Source organism: Indicator indicator, chromosome 4 (genome assembly GCF_027791375.1).
Source record: "Indicator indicator isolate 239-I01 chromosome 4, UM_Iind_1.1, whole genome shotgun sequence".
NCBI classification, from domain to species: domain Eukaryota; kingdom Metazoa; phylum Chordata; class Aves; order Piciformes; family Indicatoridae; genus Indicator; species Indicator indicator.
The window spans coordinates 39,714,083-39,735,778 of NC_072013.1; the positions used below are offsets into that span (position 1 = coordinate 39,714,083).

General features: G+C 41.3%; 1 protein-coding gene across 3 annotated transcripts in view; it reads left to right on the forward strand.

The window, feature by feature from the left end:
* Positions 1-21,696, forward strand: part of DPH6 (diphthamine biosynthesis 6) — a 191,581-nt gene that overhangs the window by 116,673 nt on the left and 53,212 nt on the right. For 2 of the 3 annotated variants that reach the window (XM_054400524.1, XM_054400523.1), the window contains exon 13: positions 13,730-13,972. The exons of the other annotated variant lie outside the window; for it this stretch is intronic. In XM_054400524.1, coding sequence (XP_054256499.1) covers positions 13,730-13,972 — 243 coding nt within the window. The remainder of the gene's footprint in view (positions 1-13,729; positions 13,973-21,696) is intronic. 3 annotated transcript variants of the gene reach the window in all.

Sequence of the window (21,696 nt, forward strand, 5' to 3'; positions counted from 1 at the left end):
AGAACTTGTTCCCAACATCCAATCTACATCTTCTCACCTCTAATTCCAAACCATTGTCCCTCATCCTTTCACTGCAGGTCTTTGCAAAAAGTCCCTCTGCAGCCACCTTGTAGCCCCCTTCAGGTACTGGCAGGCTGCTATTAGGTTTGCCTTGGAGCCCTCTCTTCTCCAGGCTGAACACCCCCAGCTCCCTCAGCCCCCTGATCATTTCCTCTGGGAAATGGTGGCTATGTTGATTTCTGCACTAAACAATCTTTAATGTACATGAAAGTTTTTTTACTGTTCATTGCTCTTTAGGTAATCAGAGATACTAGTAAAATCCATGTGAGAGTGGCGAAGTAAAGTACAAGGCCACCTTATGTGAATAGAATGAGAGTTGTGACATTTAACTCAGAAATGCTCTTATTAGTTATCTATTTTCAGTTAAATCATTCTTAGTTTTATGGAACTGCAGCTTTCTAAGCTCCCAGTTATCACAAACTAGCATCTTAAAGTAGCCAGTGATATGCATGCAAAGCAAATTTTGAGGAAGAGTATTAAGCCAAGTGGTGGCTGGGAACTAAATCTTTTCTGTAAGAATAGAATGTCACGGTGTGAATGTGTTTCATACACTGTGAATTACTGTTGTGTGATGAACAGCTTTCACCTTTCAATACTGAGTATTTTCTCTGCCTAGCTGTCCCTTTTCTGTTTACAAACACACTAACCCCTTCGACAGCTGGCATGAAGAAGGATTGGAAAGACAGGTAGGAATGGGGAAAAAATGCACAAGTCACTCTTCCTAGGCTTTTGTGACTGCAATCTTGATTCTCTTTGGAGAATCATTGCTTTCCAGAACAGTATCCAGCCTTAAGCAGTAGCCACTCTAGTTGTTCTTAGAAACTTCAACCTAGATACTTCTCTACCTTCTTGGTCTGCTTTATGACTGCAGCAACACTTTAATTAGTGATTTAATTTACTGTAACTGGACATTGTCAGTAGAAATTTCAGCTCATGTGGAAAAGATACCATGAGACATTGGGGACAGAGTAGCTGGAGAGTGGCCAGGATGAGAGGGACCTCGGGGTGCTGGTTGACAGCAGCTGAACATAAGCCAGTATGCACAGGTGGCCAAGAAGGCCAATGGCATCCTGGCCTGCATCAGGAACAGTGTGGCCAGCAGGAGCAGGGAAGTCATTCTGCCCTGTGCTCAGCACTGTTCAGGCCATACCTTGAGTACTGTGTCCAGTTCTGGGGCCCTCAGTTTAAGAAAGATTTTGAGATGCTGGAATATGTCCAGAGAAGGGCAACAAAGCTGGTGAGGGGTCTGGAGCACAGCCCTGTGAGGAGAGGCTGAGGGAGCTGGGGGTGTTTAGCCTGGAGAAGAGGAGGCTCAGGGGAGACCTCATTGCTGTCTACAACTACCTGAAGGGAGGTTGTAGCCAGGTGGGGGTTGGTCTCTTCTCCCAGGCAACCAGTGACCAGAACAAGAGGACACAGTCTCAAGATGCACCAGGGGAAGTTTGGGCTGGGTGTTAGGAAGAAGTTCTTCCCAGAAAGAGAGATTGGCCATGGGAATGTGCTGCTCAGGGATGTGGTGGTGTAGACATCCCTGGAAGTGTTTAAAACAAGACTGGATGAGGCACTTAGTGCCATGGTTTAGTTGATTAGATGGTGTTGGGTGATAGGTTGGACTAGATGATCTCAAAGGTCTTTTCCAACCTGGTTAATTCTGTGATTCTGTGAGATCACTTTGTTAGTGGATTGTATGCTTATGTATAAAAGGAGAGCCTAAGTCTATAATACAAACACACATAGGTATATAAAGACACCAATTTATGTTTTTTCTTTATCTTCCCATAGATACTGGCTGTAAACAATTACCTTACAAACTCTCTCTCTCTCTTGTTGCATGTGCTTTCTAGTCCCCTAAAACTGTAAGCATAAATAGAGACAAATGTGAAAATCAAGGAGGGAGGAATGTCATGTGAACATGCTAGCTATATCTTCTTTTTTAATACATAACTGGCAAAGAAAGCATGCTGTTATTTTATAAAGCTATCCTCACCAGAACAAATTTAGGGTAACAATCATAAATGAACTGTGTGGGAACCCCAAGTGGATACTTCTGTAACCTCATGTAAGGTTAGACATTTTTCATTTAACAGTAGGTGAAATCAAAGGTATTTTTATTTCTTTACCCTATCAGATTAGAATGCTTTTCATCCTCTGAGGGAAGCTATACTAGCCTGTAAACTGAAAATCCATGTTGGAAGAAACTCCTGGCCCAAACTAAAAGTGCTTCATCAGCCCAGAATAATCATCTGAAAGTTTGATACCACCTGATCTTTTACAGCATTTATTTTGAAGAATGGAAATGTTACCTTTCCTAAGGGTATGGAACCAGTTTCTGATGTTTTAGGAAATCGCAGACAACATCTAGGTGGAAGAGACCTCAGAGATCATCGAGTCCAACCTTTGACCCAGCACTGAAGGGTCAACATTAAACCATGTCCCTAAGCACCAGCTCCACAGGCTGCTTAAACACCTCCCAGGATGGTGACTCTACCACTGCCCTGGGCAGATCATTCCAATGTTTGAGAACCCTCTCTGTGAAGAAATATTTCCTAACATCCAGCCTGAACCTCCCCTGGTGCATCTTGAAACCATTTCCTCTGGTCCTATCTCTTGATACCAAGGAGAAGAGGCTGTCCCCTCCTCGCTCCAACCTCCCTTCAAGTAGAGTGATGAGGTCTCCCCTCAGCCTCCTCTTCTCCAGACTGAACAAGTCCAGCTCCCTGAGGAGCTCTTCATCTGTTTCATTAGCCTAGGATAGGTGTTACTAACCCTGGAACAGGTATTTGGTAGATCTGATGAATCAGACCTGAGAACACAGACTCCTATAATGAACTTGCTTCTAGTGAAGAGCAGTTGTGGTTTCATCTAAACTGTTCAGCACTTCTGCAGTCAAATTTTCTCCCTTGTATGAATTTGTGTATTTCAAAATATTGTTGCCATATGTTTTGGCAGGAGTTTTCATTTCTCCTATGCAAAGTCTCTCTCTTCCTTTTTTTTTTTCTCTTTCTTCCTTTCTTCCTTTCTTTCTTCCTTTCTTTCTTTCTTTCTTTCTTTCTTTCTTTCTTTCTTTCTTTCTTTCTTTCTTTCTTTCTTTCTTTCTTTCTTTCTTTCTTTCTTTCTTTCTTTCTTTCTTTCTTTCTTTCTTTCTTTCTTTCTTTCTTTCTCTCTTTCTCTCTTTCTTTCTTTCTTTCTTTCTTTCTTTCTTTCTTTCTTTCTTTCTTTCTTTCTTTCTTTCTTTCTTTCTTTCTTTCTTTCTTTCTTTCTTTCTTTCTTTCTTTCTTTCCTTCTTTCTTTCTTTCCTTCTCTCTTTCTTTCCTTCTTTCTTTCTTTTTTCATGCCTTTATTTCAACCCAGTCTGTGTTCATTTTTATTATTTCTGCTGGTGAACATTCTAATTTAGTACCCTCTGTGGGTTTCATTACCATGCTGTTAATCCCTTCTTTCATTGACTTAATGAAGATGTTAAACAAAATCAGGCCTAATACCAATCCCTACGGCACCCCACTTCAGCACCCTGGCATTTTCAGTACTCTCTCCTCACAGACTATCAGCTGGTTATCAGCATTTATAATTACTGGAGTTAAAAATAATTCCCAAATGACCCTGTATCAGATATTTTAGGAATGCACATGAATTACAACCATTATCCTCCTTTATTTGGGCATACAGAATTGATTTTCAACCCACAATCGACTGTAGTGGACATAATATGCAGTATCCATTGGATATGCAGTAATCCTTGCTCAGTAACCCATCTTCATTTGCACTTTATACTTTGAGATATCCATCTGTATACCTTGAGATATCCATCTTTATACTTTGAGATATCCATCTCTTCCACTTTTGCTTTTCTGTTCCCTGCTTCTGCCTTTATTTTTTGTGGTAAACACTGATTTGATGAAGTCTCTCATTCCTCATCCCGACCCCAAGTGTTGTAGAATAGACCAAGCTTAGTTCTTTTCTGTCATTGGTGTTGTTTGGCATCTTTATTTGGAGTGATATGAATAAGGAATGAGTAAATGATAATTAGTTTAGAGGTTTTACTCCATCTTTTAGATAAGGTGTGCTCAAAAAGCTGAATGCTCAGAAGTTTTTTACAGTTGGCAGATTTTGCTAATGTGGTTGTGTGAGAACTTGTGATTTTTTGTGTGTTGTTTTTTTTTTTTTTCCCAAAAGCTTGAGAGGAAATAGAAGGCTTTACAAAAGGTGGCAGATTAATAGTCTTGAAGACTAGAATTCCACTGTCCCAAGGAAGAAATGCATCAAGAATGGATGCTCCTGGTAACACATAGTCTCACAGTATATCAGAGGCTGGAAGGGACCTCAAGAGATCATCAGGTCCAACCCCCCTGCCAAAGCAGGATCACTTAGGGTAGTCTGACCAGGAATGCATCCAGGTGGGTTTGGATGTAGCTTGATGATTTTCAAGTGGGGAGTCTGTGCTTTTTCTAATGAGAACAAAACCAAACATCTTTTACAATGTCAGGAGAGAGCTGCAGCCCATGGGTTACTGAGTTGTGCGTGGAAGAGAGAGGGGCTGGGAGCACTGTGAAATGTGATTGAGCAAGGCAAGAACAAGTTGTCCAGGGAGGTTGTGGATGGCCCTTCCCTGGGGGTGTTCAGGGCCAGGTTGGGTGGGGCCTTGAGCATCTGGGTGTAGTGAGGTGTGTCCCTGCCCATGGCAGGGGAGGTTGGAACTGGATGATCTTTAAGGTCCCTTGCAGCCCAAAACATTCTATGAATTTATGAATCTGACTCATACATCCATGTATTAACTGTTAGGTTGAAGTGTATTGCCACACTCTGTTTCTGTACTGTAGACAAATCCCTGTCAACAACTACCTTGAGACTGGAATGTTTGATGCATTTGTGGCAAATGATGGCAATGAACAGTACCTGTTGGAAGAAACTACCTGAGAAAAAAGTGTTCCCTTGCCCATGAAATCTTACTCACTTCACCATTCAGTGAATCTGTGGGGAGAGTTTATCCTTTATGTCATCAAGTCTTTGAACTGCCTGCTCTGACTTTCCATGAAGGAGCAGTATGTATGTACCCTGTGTGCCAATAAGGACATTGGCCCAAATATGCAAGTAAAGAATATTTTGCCTCCATTTTCTTTTATTTCCACTCTCTATATTGGAGATTCCAAGTGGAACAAAAATGAAAGTCCTGGATAAGAGCAGACAAGCTGTCATGCCCACGTGGATGTATTAGAGGGCAAACCTTTTTCGTTCACCTTATTGGAATCTTTCCTAAATGTTTGTAATTACAAATGCCAACTTTAAAATCTAGGTTTGGTTTTGGTTTGGGTCTCATATTCCCTTGGAATGTGAACAGCAACTTTTGTGGTGGTTTTCGGTGCCTTTTTTTTGGTGAAAATTTCGGTTTCTGAATCTTTGTTTTCTGTGAATCAAAATCATCGAATGGCTAAGGTTGGAAGGGACCTTAGAGGTCATCTGCTTCAACCTCCCCAGCATGGGCAGGGACACCTCTCAACAAGACTTGGCTGCTCAACACCTCATCCAGCCTGGCCTTCAACACCCCCCGGGAGGAGGCATCTACAACCTCCCTGGGCAGCCTGTTCCAGAGTCTCAGCACCCTTGTACTGAAGAACTTCCTAGAATCCAGTCTAAACCTACTCTCCCTCAGCTTGTCCCGTTGCTAGATACCCTTATGAAAAGTCCCTCTCCAGCCTTCCTGTAGGATCCCTTCAGGTATTGGAAGGCAGTTCTAAGGTCCCCCTGCAGCCTTCTCTTCCCCAGGCTGAACACTCCCAGCTCCCTCAGCCTTCCTGTAGGCAACAGGACAAGGGGCAATGGGAGGGAGAGTAGGATTAGACTCTGGAACAATGGAGAAAGAGGAGTGGGTTTTAGCATTGTGTCTTAGGTGGCTAAATACATTTTGAAACATGAAGTTCCAACCCAAAATGCTCTGAGTCACAGCATTTCAAGAGTGAGTTATAAATTGCTGCAAATTGTGGAAGCGTTAGACCTATTTCTACAACAGAACAATAATATAATGGGTTTTAGTTATTCTTTTTAGACCTAAGTAGGAAAAAAATCTGGAGTTGTGAGTATGAGATGCAAGCATTTTATGAAGTTATATGTGGATTTTTTTAAGAGTAATTTATTGCTTTAGTCAAAAGTAGGAATAAAATTATTTTAGTAAAAAAATTGAGTGGTATTTTTAGTAAAAAAAAAATTACACTTTTTAAATCTAAAAGAACCTACTTCTAGCAATTCTTTTCAATTAAAAAAATAGTAAGTGTCATATTTTAGTCAAAAATAATAAATAAAAATGTTAAAAATTAAAAAATAAGTATTTTTAGGATTTTTTTAATTAAAAAATGATAAGTGGCATACATTTTAGCCAAAAATAATAAATATTTTTAAATTAAAAAATAAATATTTTTAGTAATTTTTAAAATTAAAAACTAATGAGTGCCATTCTTTTGTAAAAAATAATAAAAAATGAAAATTAAAATATTATTATATTTTTAGCATTTTTAATTCAAATCTAATAGGTGTCATATCTTTAGTTAAAGTAATAAATAAAAATGAAATATATACTTTTAGCATTTTTTAATTCAAAACTTAAAAGTGTCATAGTCTTAGTCAAAAATAATCAGTAAAAAATTAATAATTAAGAAATAAATATTTAAAATAATTTTTAAAATTCAAAACTAGTAAGTGTCATATTGTTAGTCAAAAATAATAAATAAAAATGAAAATTTAAGAAATATTATAAATAAATTTTAATCCAAAATTTATAAGTGTCATATTTTTAGCAAAAAAAAAATATTGAAAATTTGAGAAATAAATATTTTAATGTTTTTAATTCAAAACCAATAAATGTCATATTTTTAGTCAAAAATAAGTTAAAAAATATTTTAAAAGTAATACATAAAGATTTTCAGTATTTTTTCATTCATAGCCGTGTCATAATTTTAGTCAAAAATAAGTTACAAAATTTGAAAATTACTAAATATTTTTAGTAAATTTTTTTTTGTTCCCAAATAATAAGTGCCGTATTTTTAGTCAAAATAATGAGTAAAAATTTTAAACATTTTTTAAAAATTTAAACGTTTTAAAAAATAAATATTTTCAGTCAAATAATAAATCCTTTTTTATTTTACATAGGAATATATCCTTCATTTTTTTTAAGTACAATACTTTTTTATTTTATTTAGGAATAGATCCTTCATTTTTTTAGCTACAATACCTTTTTTTTAAATTTAGGAATAGATCCTTCATTTTTTAGCTACAATACTTTTTTATTTTGTTTAGGAATAAATCCTTCATTTTTTAGCTACAATACTTTTTTATTTTGTTTAGGAATAGATCCTTCATTTTTTAGCTACAATACTTTTTTAAAATTTTATTTAGGAATATATCCTTCTTTTTTTAGCTACTGGTAAGCACACATCTCCTCAAAAAGCAAGCCTGTCTCAAACTAAACTGGGTATGATCATGGATTTAGGGAATGTTGTAGAGCAGAGATTTGCAGCAGTCCAAGGAAAAGATGTGAATGCTATGGAAGGTTGTAGCGTGTTAGAACCACTTCAGTCAGGTACAGTCTGTGTTCATAGTGCGACCTCAAAGCTTTTCAATTACTGTTGTCTAAACAGCACCTTCAGAACTTTGCTCACCCTGGGTAGCTGCCTCAAAGATTTTCCCTTGCAGAAAGCAATTTTTCCATCATTAGCTAAAATAAGAGGGGGGGCCCCCAGAAGAAAGGATTATCATATATTAAATAAAGAGTTCACCACCTTACAGCTTTAATCCCGTTAGGAAAGATGATTTCTATCTAACTTAATCAGCCAGGGGTCTTTATTGCCTGGAGTATTAATTGATTTAGGTCTTCATTAAGGTCAGAGGTACACATGGGTGACCCGAGGCAGCCTATTAGCGGGTTGTCAGTTATGCTTATTCACATCGACTGGGTCTAATGGTGGCTTATTTCCCTGCTAGGTCAGGGGGGGTCACTGAATCTTTTGTGCACCCTGACCTGTTAAAGGGCAGCAGTCACTCAGACACCAAACTGCATTGGTAACAAAGCTTTGGCTGATTGCATATTGACTCCATCCTTTCCAAGAATCAGGCCTTTGTTCATAGGATGTGACCATTAATATCTGTGGAAGAATGGTAGAAATCTCTCTGGTAGAAGTGCCTTGCAGTTTTGGCATCATGCCAGTTCATCACTAGCAAGTTTTCATAATGCCAGCAGGAAAGGTTTCATGAAGTTTCCATAGGTGCTACTGGCCTTTAAGTTAAAATAGACCAAACACAGGGGCTGGAAGGGACCTCGAAAGATCATCCAGACCAAGCCCCCTGCCAGAACAGGATCACCTAGACCAGATCACACAGGAACACATCCAGGCAGGTTTTGAGTATCTCCAGAGAGGGAGACTCCACAGCCCCCCTGGGCAGCTTATTCCAGGGCTCCATCACCCTCACAGTGAAAAAAAATTTCCTATGCCTCAACTTCCACCCATTGCCTCTTGTCTTGTCATTGGGCATCACCCAGCAGAGCCTGGTTCCAGCCTCTTGGCACTCACCCTGCACATCTTTATCAACATGAATGAGGTCACCTCAGGCTCCTCTTCTCCAAGCTAAAAAGCCCTCAGCTCCCTCAGTCTCTTCTCATAAGGAAGATGTTCCACTTCCTTCATCATTTTTGTGGCTCCATGCTGGACTCTTGCAAGCATTTCCCTGAAGTCTTTCTTGAACTGAGGGGCCCAGAACTGGGCACAATATTCCAGATGCAGCCTCACCAGGGCAGAGTAGAGAGAGAGGGGAACTTTCCTATTGCTTTCCTATAAAGTGAATGCATTTTAAAAAATAAAAGTGCAATAAACCAATAATTTGCTACTACCCTATCTTCCTTCTGTGTTATCTGTGGTCCAGCTCTATATTATAGCTAGTTCCTGCAGGAAAAGTAGTAAATCTCAAATAAGATCTCAGTATTCCTATCTGTTGGAGCATGGATAGCATGGATTCTGATTGTCCACTTCATTCCCCTGATTATTTACTGTTGTGCTAACTGAGCAAAACAGCTGCTAAAGTCTGAAATTAGCTTATTAAGGCTCACTGTTCATTTAACCTGAAAACAAAAAGGGAAGAAACGTGGAATTGCATGGGGCCTCCTGATCTATAAACTCCTTACTGCTAAGGAGCAGCACAAGCTTTTTGGTTTGGGTTTGTCAAATCTTTAATGAAATTTTAGCACTGGAAAAGATGTGTATGGGCTGGAGTGAAAATGAAATCATCAGTGTAAGCTCAGCCAGCCAGCATATAAATACACACCCTTTAAATTGTGGGGTTGTTTCTGGGCTGAGCTTCCTGGCTGTGTGTACAGACTTGGTACACTAGGAATCTATAGCATCCTCCTAGATGCTCCAAAAAAAAAAGAAAAAAAGTGTTGTAAGGTTCTAGCAGGGTTTTGCAGAACACTTTCACAGCACAAGGACTGACACCCAGGCACTGTGGTGCCATCCCCTGTTGTAAGACTTCAGTGCTGTGAACAAGACATTGTGATGTCTTCCCTGTCTCGAATGCCTTTTACTCTTCTAACAATTTTCTATATAATACTTAAACAAGCTCTTGAAATCTGCTACAAAAGGTGTTTGTCCTGGTGTGCTGCTTTGTCCCTGCTGATTGGTTATTTATGTTTGCTGTCCATGACCGAGTCAGTGGGACAGAGAAGGGGAACATCCCCCCTCCTCCTTCCTTTATCCTAAATTATGTCTTCCTGAAATAGTTGCTGCAAATCCGTGGCCATATTTTGACCTTTTTTCCCCCCATCTTTCTCCCTTGCATTCAGCCTTCCATAACATGGTGACATGCTAGGAATGCTGTTTTTCTATTACTTCCATCAAGACACAAACAAGTGAGTTAGGAACAGAGGGGGGGTTTAATTTTTTTTTAAAAGAACTGCAAAATTCCCACTGAATCTGAGCCAAAATCAGTGCCAATTTTGCTCAAATCCTTCAGTTGGTTTTTTTTTTTTTTTTTTTGGTTGTTTTGACCTTGCTTATGACCAGTGGATCTTAATTGTATCAGAACTACCCCAGGATACTTGAAGAAAGTGCTATCTTGGTCCTTATTTCAAAACACTGACAGATACTTTATTGTTAATTAGTATTCATATTATGTCTCAAACAATCTGTTCAAGAATAGGGGAAGTGAACTGGTTGAACAGCTCTTCTGTCTACCTAATAATTAATATGGGTGATGCATGGAAAACCAGCAGCCCAACAGGGAAAAAAGAAAAAAAAATAAAGGAAGAAGTATTGCCAGTGTGATTTCTTTCTTTTTTTTTTTTTTTTTCTCTTTCTGCAGAATTATGAACTACCTGTACTGGAGTTTTTGCCTGATGCATGGATTTAACTTTGCAGGGGTGAAAATGAATGGCTTGCTTTAAAAACAAACCTGTGCCCCTCTGAATCATATCTTCTTGAATTTGTTTCTCATCTTGTCAGTATGCCACTTGGTAGCTGGCTGGACTCCCTTCTTCAATGGCACATATTTTAAAATAGCACTGTAAAAAAAAAAGGAAAAAAACACACAAAAAACAACCAAACCACAAACCCCAAACCATTTGTTCCTATAAACCAAAATACTGCTTGCATATATATGTTTGTGGTTTGGGGTTTTTGTGTTTCCAAATTCAGGCTTATATATAGCATTATCAAAGCGGTATTTCAGATATTTTAAACCATTTAAATAGTTGATGGGTGTCAGTTGCTATGTTTCCTCTCTGCCTCCTCCCCCTGTTCAGCTGCTAATCATAGAACTTGTATGCCAAATTGTATAAGATACTCTTCCAATAGTTACATGTGTGAGTCTTTTGTGAGACACAGACAGTGATGAGGACAGATTTGGAGTTGCATATGGGTCTGTCACATGGTTTGATTGCCATGTCTTCTAGGACACAGATTTCTTTTTTTTTTTAATGATTCTTAATGCTGAAGAATTTTTTTACAGTTCTGCACAATTCTGCCTAAAGATTCCCTGCACAGTCCATTTTCCCTCTTTACTCTGAGCAAAATGCTTCCTGTGCTGACTTCAAAGCTGCTTACGCCCACCTTGCTTCCCACTTCTACACTTAATTTTCTTTTGATACTGAATAAAATTTACTGCTTCAGTGCTCAGGAAATGTACAGACTTTCTAAAGAAGTGCAGCATAAGAGGATGAAAAGTTTTGATATTTACATTAAGATTTTATAATAAATCTTTGAGATGTCTGAATGGTAAGAATAAATGTTTCCTTTGCTGGCTGCTGTTATAAAAAGTAGGTCTTCAGAGTGTTGCTGGGAAGACTTTGGAAAATGAGCCCAAATGAACTGCATTGCAGCTCCACTTCAAAACTATGTAGATGGTGTCCAGCTGGCCACTCATTTAGTTCCATTCTCTTTGGTCAAGTAGCTCTACCCTGCATTTCATTTTCAGTCTGCAGTTTCCTTTTGTGTTCTGGTAGATTCTCATTACTTTATTCATGCACAGTCTGTAGGTATTCTGTTAGGTGTTATTTTTATAGTGTCTTTAAATTTGTTTACATTCCAGATGCATACTTTACTTACATATATCTGTATAGGTATATAGATATAATGTAAGAAGGTAGGTAGGTAGGCAGATAGATGATAGATAGATAGATAGATAGATAGATAGATAGATAGATAGATAGATAGATAGATAGATAGATAGATGGATGGATAGATAGGTGGATAGATGGATGGATAGATGGATGGATAGATAGATAGGTGGATAGATGGATGGATAGATGGATGGATGGATAGATAGGTGGATAGATGGATGGATAGATGGATGGATAGATAGATAGGTGAATAGATGGATGGATAGATAGATAGGTGGATAGATGGATGGATAGATGGATGGACAGATAGATAGGTGGATAGATAGATGGATGGATAGATAGATAGATAGAGGAATAAATAGATAGATAGATAGATAGATAGATAGATAGATAGATAGATAGATAGATAGATAGACAGACAGATAGATAGATAGATGGATAGATAGATAGACAGACACATATTCTTACATAAAAAAAAAGCTTACCTGAAGGCTTTAAAACCAAAATATCATTGAACCAAAGATAGTGTGCATCATAATTCAAAACAAACAAAGAGCAAATAGTCATGTTGGGACTTCAGTGTGATCCAGCAGCTGTAACAGTCAGTAATAAATCAGCAATATCAGCCTGATGAACTTGGTGGCTTTCTATGAGGGAGAAACAACTTCAGTTGATAAGGGAAGAGCAACTGGTGTCACCTACCTGGACTTGTGTAAAGTGGTTGGCACTGTCCCACATGACATCCTGGTCACCAAATTGGAACATTATGGACTTGAGGATGCAACACTCACTGGATAAGGAATTGGCTGAGGGCCACACTCAGAGAGTTGAAGTCAACCGCTCGATGTCCAAAGGGAGACCAGTGATGAGTGGTGCCCCTCAGGGGTCAGTACTGGGACCAGTGCTGCTTAACTCCTTAGTCAGTGATACGGGCAGTGAGATTGAGACACCTTCAGCAAGGTTGCGGGTGACACCAAGCTGTGTGGTCTGGTTGACACGCTGGAGGGAAGAGATCCATCCAGAGGGACTTGGACAGGCTTGAGAGGTGAACCCAAACCAACCTCATGAAGTTCAACAAAGCCAAGTACAAGGTCCTACACCTGGGTTGGGGCAATCCCAAATACAGATATGGGCTGGGTGAGGAGTGGCTTGAGAGCAGGCTCAAGGAGAAGGACTTGGGGATGACTCTTGATGAAAAACTCAACATGAGATGGCAATGGTCACTGACAGTGTGCTTGGCTGCATCAAATGAAGTGTGACCAGCAGGATGAGGGAGGTGATTCTGCTGCTCTGCTCTCATGAGACCCCACCTGGAACACTGCATTTGGCTCTGGTGCCCCCAGCATAAGAAGGACATCAAACTGCTGGAGCAAGTCCAGAGGTCTGGAGCACTTCCCCTATAGGGACAGCTGATGCAGATGGGGTTGTTCAGCCTGGAGAAAAGAAAGCTCCATGGAGACCTAATAATGGCCTTCCATTAACTGAAGGGGGCCTACAGGAAAGCTGGGAGGGGACTCTTTCCAAGGGCTTGTTCTGATAGGACGAGAGTGATTGGACTGAAGCTTCAGGAGGGCAGAGGGGGGCTGGATATTAGGAAGAAATTCTTTACAGTGAGGGTGGTGAGACACTGGAACAGGCTGCCCAGAAAGCTTGTGGAATCTCCTCTGCAGACTTTCAAGACCCATCTGAATGTGTTCCTGTGCAACCTGTGCTAGATTCTATGGTCCTGCTCTGGCAGGGGGGTTGGACTCCATGATCTTTGGAGGTCCCTTCCAACCTCTAACATCCTGGGGTCCTGTGATCTTCAATGTCCCTTCCAACCCATTCTATGAATATGTGAATCTGATGCTGTAAGCTGATATCCATGTATTAGCTGTTAGGTTAAGGTTTATTGCAACACTCTGTGTTTCTCTATTATAGATAAATCCATATCAAAACTTACCTTTAGGCTGGAACGTTTGATGCATTTGTGGCAAATGATGGCAATGAGCAGTACTGTTGAAAGAAACTACCTGGAAAACAAAGTGCTTCCCTTGCCCCTGAAATCTTACTGACTTACGTTTTCTTTGCTTCTAGGTTGGAGATGTTCTCTACTGTGCTGGACAGATTGCTCTAGTCCCTTGCACGATGCAGCTGGTTAGCGGTGGCATAGGGCCTGAGGCCATGATGTCCCTCCGGCATGTTGAGAGAGTTCTTCAAGCTATGAGCCAGAAGGTTGCTCTCCACCACGTCATCACAGCCACCTGCTACCTTACTGACAGCAAGCACATTCCTACTGCTCGCTCTGCATGGCAGAAGAGATTAAGAGAACATGCAAAGGTAGGCTGTGAGATTGGTTTTCTTCTTTCTGGGTTTGAAATAAGGCTTGACTGAGCTGTTGTGTTCTGAGGCAGGAGTGCTTGTGCACAACTGAGAAATAAAATTGCTCCATAGAAAGTTAGATTCATCATTAACTTTGTCTGAATTCCCCAAAGTACGTATGTTAAGGAACTCTTATTCAACAGTCAGTTCCTCCAGCAAAAATGGGAACAATACTGTAGCTGAATTATTCCTGGCCACATATTATTTACATAACAAGAGCTGAGCATTTTGCTTCAACTTTTTCACAGCATCACAGTACATTAGAGGTTGGAAGGGACCTCCAGACATCATCCAGGCCCATCCCCCTGCCAAAGCAGGATCACCCCGGGTAGTCAGCAAAGGAATGCGTCCAGGTAGGTTTTGAAAGTCTCCAGAGGAGACTCCACAACCTCTCTGGGCAGCCTGTTCCAGGGCTGTTCATGGCCATCTGAGCACACTGATGGCTCATGCTCATCTGGCTGCCAATCAACACGCCCAGGTCTTTCACTGCTGGGCAGCTTTCTAGTCACTCTTCCCCAAGCCTGGACTGTTGCATGGGGTTGTTGTGTCTTAAGTGAAGGACCCAGTACATGATCTTGTTGAATCTCATATAGCTGGCCTTGGCCCATCAGTCCAGCCTGTCCAGGTCTGTCTGCAGAGCCTTCCTTACCCTCAAGCAGATGAACTTAGTGCCATGGCTTAGTTGATTAGATGGTGTTGGGTGATAGGTTGGACTTGGTGATCTCAAAGGTCTTTTCCAGCCTAGTTAATTCTGTGATTCTGTGAACACTCCCAAAGAGGATTTTATAGATGGGTTTTAGACTCTACATTTATATTTATTAATGTTCTATATTTAATGGCCAAATGAGGATATATGAAAATGGAGGTGTTTGTATTTAACACAGTGAGTAAATCATATCCATCTGACCTGCCAAAGGTTATTTTTAGAGCACCAAAAATTATTAGTGTTCTATGATATAGTGATGTCTGGTAAATATCCTCTACATAAATAACTCTGTTCAGCAGCTTCAGTGAAATCATTCAACATACTTGATGTCAGTAGTCTGTAAAGCACAAAAGGGATTGTATAAATTGTTTAGGACACAAATAAATTTGAGCCAGCAGAGCATAAAATAAAGAGCAGTGTGAGAATTGTTTTCTGAGTGTGTTTATATAAATCAAAAGGTTTACTTTTAAGAGCTGAATGTGGACACAGATTTGACCAAAGCTTTGTTTGAGATAAGGCCACAGGCTCAGATACACTTACCTGGACTTCCCAGGACCTCTTGTCTTATTGACACTGACGGTTGTCTTTTTAGGGACTGCTTGAATTATAAGGAGAAAGATAAATTGAGTATGTTTCAGAGTAATCTATTGTTTTACTGATACTCAGAGGAGTGTCTCTAGTGAGCCTCAAAGGACAGGAGGGAATTGTAAGAGCGGGAGAAAAATCTAACAGCAAGCTGGAGTCCCAGCAACTTCCAATTTGCTTCAGTCACCCAAACTCTGGCCCCTTCACAGAATCACAGAATGTTAGGGGTTGGAAAGGACCTTGAAAGCTCATCCAGTCCAACCCCCCTGCCAGAGCAGGATCACCTAGCGTAGGTCACACAGGAATGCATCCAGGCAGGTCTTGAATATCTCCAGAGAGGAAAGCAGTGGTTAAAAAGAAAAGCAAACCCAGGCTGCATTTGCAGAGATGAAAATTGAGTTAAGCACAAGTTAAAGGTAAAAATAAAGGCTGCAAAAATAGCATAAAGGCAGTTATGCAAACAAATAATCAAAGCCAAAACCTAGGGGAAAATAATTGGAATTAAGAAATACAAGTGTCAGCCATTGGCAGCTTCTCCCCACCCTATTTTTAAATTACATTCCTTCCACAGTCCTTTGGTAATTCCCAGGCACATTTTGAAACAATCTTGAGGAGATACATTTAGGGACCTTCCCTAACACACCTAGACAGAAGTAGTAACAATTGTGTGGTAGAACAGCTTGTGCCTTATCCAGCAGTTAAAGCATTTAGAGATTTTTTTTTATTATTATTATTTTTATTCTTTTAATTAAAATAGCCCAGCCCCTTCCCCCTCCCCAGCCCCAAGCCCAACAAAAGCTTAGAGCACTGCTAAAACTTCCTGGAAGATGAACTGACAGTTTTCCAATTAAGTCTCCTGCTGTGTTTTCCCTTCATGTCTTTTCATGACAGTGTCATGGAATAGAATGGTTTTATAAAGCAGTTTTGCTAACTCATTCAGCAGAGTAATCAATAGGGGGAAAAAAATAAGCCAGATGGGTTGTAGTCCATTTGTATTGGGTGGGACAGATGGCATTATTGATAGATGGAAATATTCCAAATAATTATTGTGTAAGGATAGAACAGTGCCTGTGCCTGCAAAGTTGTGTTCATTTACTTTGTGTAACCACTGTGTTCAGAAGGGGTTGAGTTGTACCATGCAGACAGCACTCCCACTAGAGGTACTTGGGAGCTGAGTCTACCCCATCCCTTCTTTTCCCCCTCCCCATGGGTTTTCCATGCAGAACCTTCCCTGTGGGAGTTTGTTGGAGTATTTCAAGTGGGGCACTGTACTCCTGTCTCTACAAAGACTGAGACAGGCAAGACTGTGATTAGGTACGGACACGCTGGAATGTGTCCAGGGAAGGGCCATGAGGATGGTCAGGGGGCTGGAGCTCCTCTCCTATGAGGAAAGGTTGAGAGAGTTGGGGCTGTTCAGTCTGGAGAAGAGAAGACTCCAAGAAGTCCTTCTTGTGGCCTTCCAGTATCTGAAGGAGGCCTACAAGAAAGCTGGGGAGGGACTTTTAGTATGTCAGGGAGTGATAGAACTGGGGGGAATGGAGCAAAACTAGAAGTTTTATTAAGATGTTAGGAAGATATTCTTCCTCATGAGGCTGGTGAGACACTGGAACAGGTTGCCCAGGGAGGTGGTGGAAGCCTCATCCCTGGAGGTTTTTGCAGCCAGGCTGGATGTGGCTGTGAGCAACCTGATCTGGTGTGAGGTGTCCCTGCCCATGGCAGGGGGGTTGGAACTGGATGAGCCTTGAGGTCTCTCTGACAATTCAATGAGTCTATGTTTTCTTCCTATCGCTGAATGTCTGCTTTATGTTTCTTTTCTTATCCTTAGCAATGCACAGAAGAAACGTTGTGCTGTCTCAAGATTTCAGGCATTGCAGCTTGTTTAATTGCTCTGTTTCGTTTTTACATCTTGCTAATCTCCAGTGAGATTTGATATAGCTAGGACAGCAAATTATATCTGTGATTCTGATAAACTGTGCAAGAGGTATTGGTTTGGGCTGTTGCTATTCCAAAAGAGCACATTAACTTCCAGGAAAACCTGGAGGCCAGCTGCTGCTTTTGAAATACAGTTCTTGATAAATGTGACAATGATAAAAACAAGTTACATAGAATTATGGAATGGTTTGGGTTGGAAAGGACTTCCAAAGGTCATCTACTCCAATCCCCCTTGCAGTCAGCAGGGACATCCTCCACTAGATCAGGTTGCCCAGAGTCTTGTCAAGTCTGACCTGGAATATCTCCAGGGATGGGGTCTCAACTACCTCCCTGGGCAATCAGTTCCAGTGTTCCACCACCCTCATGGTAAAGAACTTGTTCCTAGCATCCAGTCTCTCATTTCAAACCATTGTCCCTCATCCTGTCCCTGCAGGCCTTTGCAAACAGTCTCTCTGCAGCCTTCTTGTAGCCCCCTTCAGGTCCTGGCAGGCTGCTATTAGGTCTCCCTGGAGCCTTCTCTTCTCCAGGCTGAACACCCCCAGCTCCCTCAGCCTGTCCTCATAGCAGAGGTGTTCCAGCCCCCTGATCATTTTTTTGTGGCCCTTCTCTGGCCCTGCTCCATCAGGTCCATGTCCTCCCTGTGTTAAGGGCAGCAGAGCTGGATGAAGTACTGCAGGTGAGGTCCACCAGAGCAAAGTGGCAGCATCACCTCTCTCCATCTGCTGGCTACACTTCTTTTGATGCAGCCCAGGATGCAAGCTTACACTGTTGGCTCATGTCCAGCTTCTCACCCACCAGCACCCTCAAGTCCTTTGCTGCAGGGCTGCTCTCAATTTTTTTAGCCCCCAACCCCGACTCATATCTAGGATTGTCCCAACCTAGTTGCAGGACCTAGTTGCAAAGGACACTTTGCCTTATTGAACCTCCTGAGTTTCAATTCCTCCTTTGATTTGATGGCATATATACAAAACTTGGAGGCAGATCTTCCAGAGCAATCTGAAATGTTATCTCTGATTTCATTGTTAATTAAAAGAAAAATGTATAAGGGGATACTTGAGTGCATTTAATACCCGGTGTATTGTTTTCAACAGAAAGTTTAGGATTGCCTGTATTTGTAAGTGAACCCAAAATGGTGGAGAAAGGAGGTTTTGAAACAGTGAAAGCAATCTATTTTGTTAAGATCAGAAGACAGGGGTGCATGGAATGATAACATTTAATGTAATTTATAGATGTATTAATAGCTCTAAGGCCATCAGCTTATGCCTTTTGCTTCAGCAATTCATTTTATGCTATTTTACCTTTCCCTCAGATGATGACATTATAGATCAGTTCCACTCTGAGTTATTTTATTAGGCAGCTGCCACTGTATTTTCCATCCTCAGTAATGAAAAATCTACCAGGTGAAATACTTCCTGTGACGTAAAACAAAACAAAACAAAACAAAACAAAGCAAAACAAAACAAAACATGTCTTTTGGCTTTTATAACACAGCTTGCATTTGGATCTTAGTGGTCTGATCCCCTCCATCCAATAAATTCCTGAGGAAATGTACTTTGCAAGCAGTGTGCCCAGGTGGCCAAGAAAGCATCCTGGCTTGTATTAGAAACTCTGTGTCCAGCAGCAGGGAGGGGATTGTCCCCTTGGACTCAGCTCTGGTGAGGCCACACCTTGAGTATTGTGTCCAGTTTTGGGCACCTCAGGACAAGAGAGATGTGGAGGTGCTGGAGCCAGTGCAGAGGAGGGCAAGGAAGCTGGGAAGGGCTTAGAGAATAAATCTGATGAAGAGCAACTGAAGGAGCTGGGGATGGTTAGTGTGAAACAGAGGAGGCTGAGGGAGATCTCATTGCTGTCTGCAACTATCTGAAAGGAGGTTGTGGAGAGGCTGCTGCTGGTCTCTTCTCACAGGTCATTAGTGATAGAACAAGAGGGAATGGCCTCAAGCTGTGACTGGGTAGGTTTAGACTGGACATTGGGAAATGTTTTTTCATGGAATGTGCTGCCCAGGGAGGTGGTGGAGTCCCCAAGCCTGGCTGTGTTTCAAGGTGGTTTGGATGTGGTGCTTTGGGCTCTGGTTTAGGGGTGACCCTTGCAGAGTATGGTTCTGGGTTGGGCTTGGTGATCCTGAGGGTCTTTTCCAAACTAAATGATTCTGTGATACTACAACCTTTAAAAGTTCTCCAGCCCACCTTCTGACAGAAGCTTCCTTGGCTTTTGATAGTAAGCATTCAGGATAAATGGCTGTGATCCCATGATTGTTTCCGATCCAGCAAAGAGTGCTACAGCTGACTTTCATTCTGCCAGGAATGCCAGTCAGGTTGTTGACAGTGTCTTAATATCATGTAAATCAGAAGTGATGGGGAAGAGATTTGCAATGTTTGATCTGCTATATGCTGCAAACAGGTCTCTTGCTTATTTCAGCACTTGGGTAACTTGATGCCAGTGTTAAGGCTCTAAATTTAAACCTTTGGGGGGCAGATTTACAAACTGGTTAGATGTCAAAAGATGTAAATGACCCTGAACTGGGATTTTTGAAAACTCTCTAAGAGCAGTCAGCTAGGGGGCACTGGGCCCATTCCAGGGAGCACCCCACATTGTACCATCTTCAATACCGCTGCTACTACCCTGTGTCTTTCCACCCTAGCTACCAAACAATGACCAGATCACAAGTTATAAACAAGTCAAGCCTCTGAACAAGAAGCTGCCTGGCTTCAAGCAGTGGTTTTTGGGAATACTTATTATGTTTTCATGGCAGTGAGTGAGAATGGCATCATGCATCTGTACCACAGCAGTCTCCTGCATTGTTCAGACATGCCTTTAGTATTTGAAGTATACAGACTGTCATGAAGCTAAATAAAATTCATGCATTCTCTGACACTTTGTCCTAAGTAGAACAGAAATAGCTTATGCTCAAATAGTGGAAGTTGAAGGGTTTTTTCTTGCTGCAAAGGATTGGGCAGAGGTTTAATATTATCTTTACCTGTGGAGAATATTACCATAAACCCTCCCCAGATTTCTGTGAGAGGATCTGAATTTGCTCACCATCCTGAACAGATGGAAGTCCTGAAGATTCAGGTGCAAGTGGTTTTTATGTTTCGCTGTGTGTATTGGCTAATATCTACATTTAGTACAATGGTTGGATTTCCAAATAGTGTTGAACATCAGCCAGCAGTGTGCCTAGGTGGCCACAAAGGCCAATGGCATCATGGCCTGTAAGAAAACCAGTGTGTCCAGCAGGAGTAGGGAAGTGATGGTGACCCTGTACTCAGCCCTGGTGAGGCCACAGCCTGAGTATCACAGAATGTTAGGGGCTGGAAGGGACCTCGAGAGATCATCCAGTCCAAGCCCCCTGCCAGAGCAGGATCACCTAGAGCAGATCACACAGGAACTCATCCAGGCAGGTCTTGAATATCTCCAGAGAGGGAGACTCCACAACCCCCCTGGGCAGCCTGTTCCAGTGCTCTGCCACGCTCACAGTGAAATAATTCTTCCTCCTGTTTCCATGAAACTTCCTATGCCTCAACTTCCACCCATTGCTCCTTCTCCAGTGCTGGGTTCAGTTCTGGGTGCCACAGCCTAGGAAAGACATGGAGCATGTCCAGAGAAGAGCAATGAGGCTGCAGAGGAGTTTGGAGGGTGTCATACAAGGAGCAGCTGAGGGAGCTGGGGTCGTTTAGTCTGGAGGAGAGAAGGCTGAGGAGAGATCTTGCTGCTCTCTACAACTACCTAACAGGAGGTTAGAGTGAGGCTGGTGTTGGTCTCTTCTCCCATGCAACCAGTGATAAGACAAGAGGAAATGGGGTTAAGTTGTGCCAGAGGAGGTTTAGATTGGACATTAGGAAAAACTTCTTCACTGAAAGAGTGGTGAGACATTGGAACAGGCTGCCCAGGGAGGTGATGGAGTAACCATCTCTGGAGGTGTTCAGGAAGCTTCAGAATGTAGTTTGGTGGTCATGGTAGTTGGGTTAGAGTTGGACTTGATGATCTTAAAGGTCTTTTCCAGCCTTAATGGTTCTATGATTGTACATTCTGTGCCCTGTAAATAATGGCATAGGTCATACTAATTTAATTGGTCTCCTTTTTTTACCAGTTTCTTGAACAGAATAAGTGAGGAACAGAAGTAAATGACTCATATAAATGTATAAATAATAGATTAGACCCCTCCTACATTCACATTGCCATCAAATCCCATCTGGGTTGATTAATAGAATTGGTAACATTACCAGAAGAAAACTAAACATTGTTGAAAACCTTTTCCACCAGCCAGTACCTATGGCCTATCAAAAATTCAGTAGGAAGAAAGCACTTAGTTCTGTTTCCCTTTTTCCTCTCCTCAGGTTTATAGCATTTTTTGCTACTGGATGTTGATCTGAGTATTCCATGGTTTGATATATTAAACCAGGCTTCTTTTATTGCCCGTGTTAAGAGCATGCAGTGCATTCAAATAGCACAGTGGTAGCAG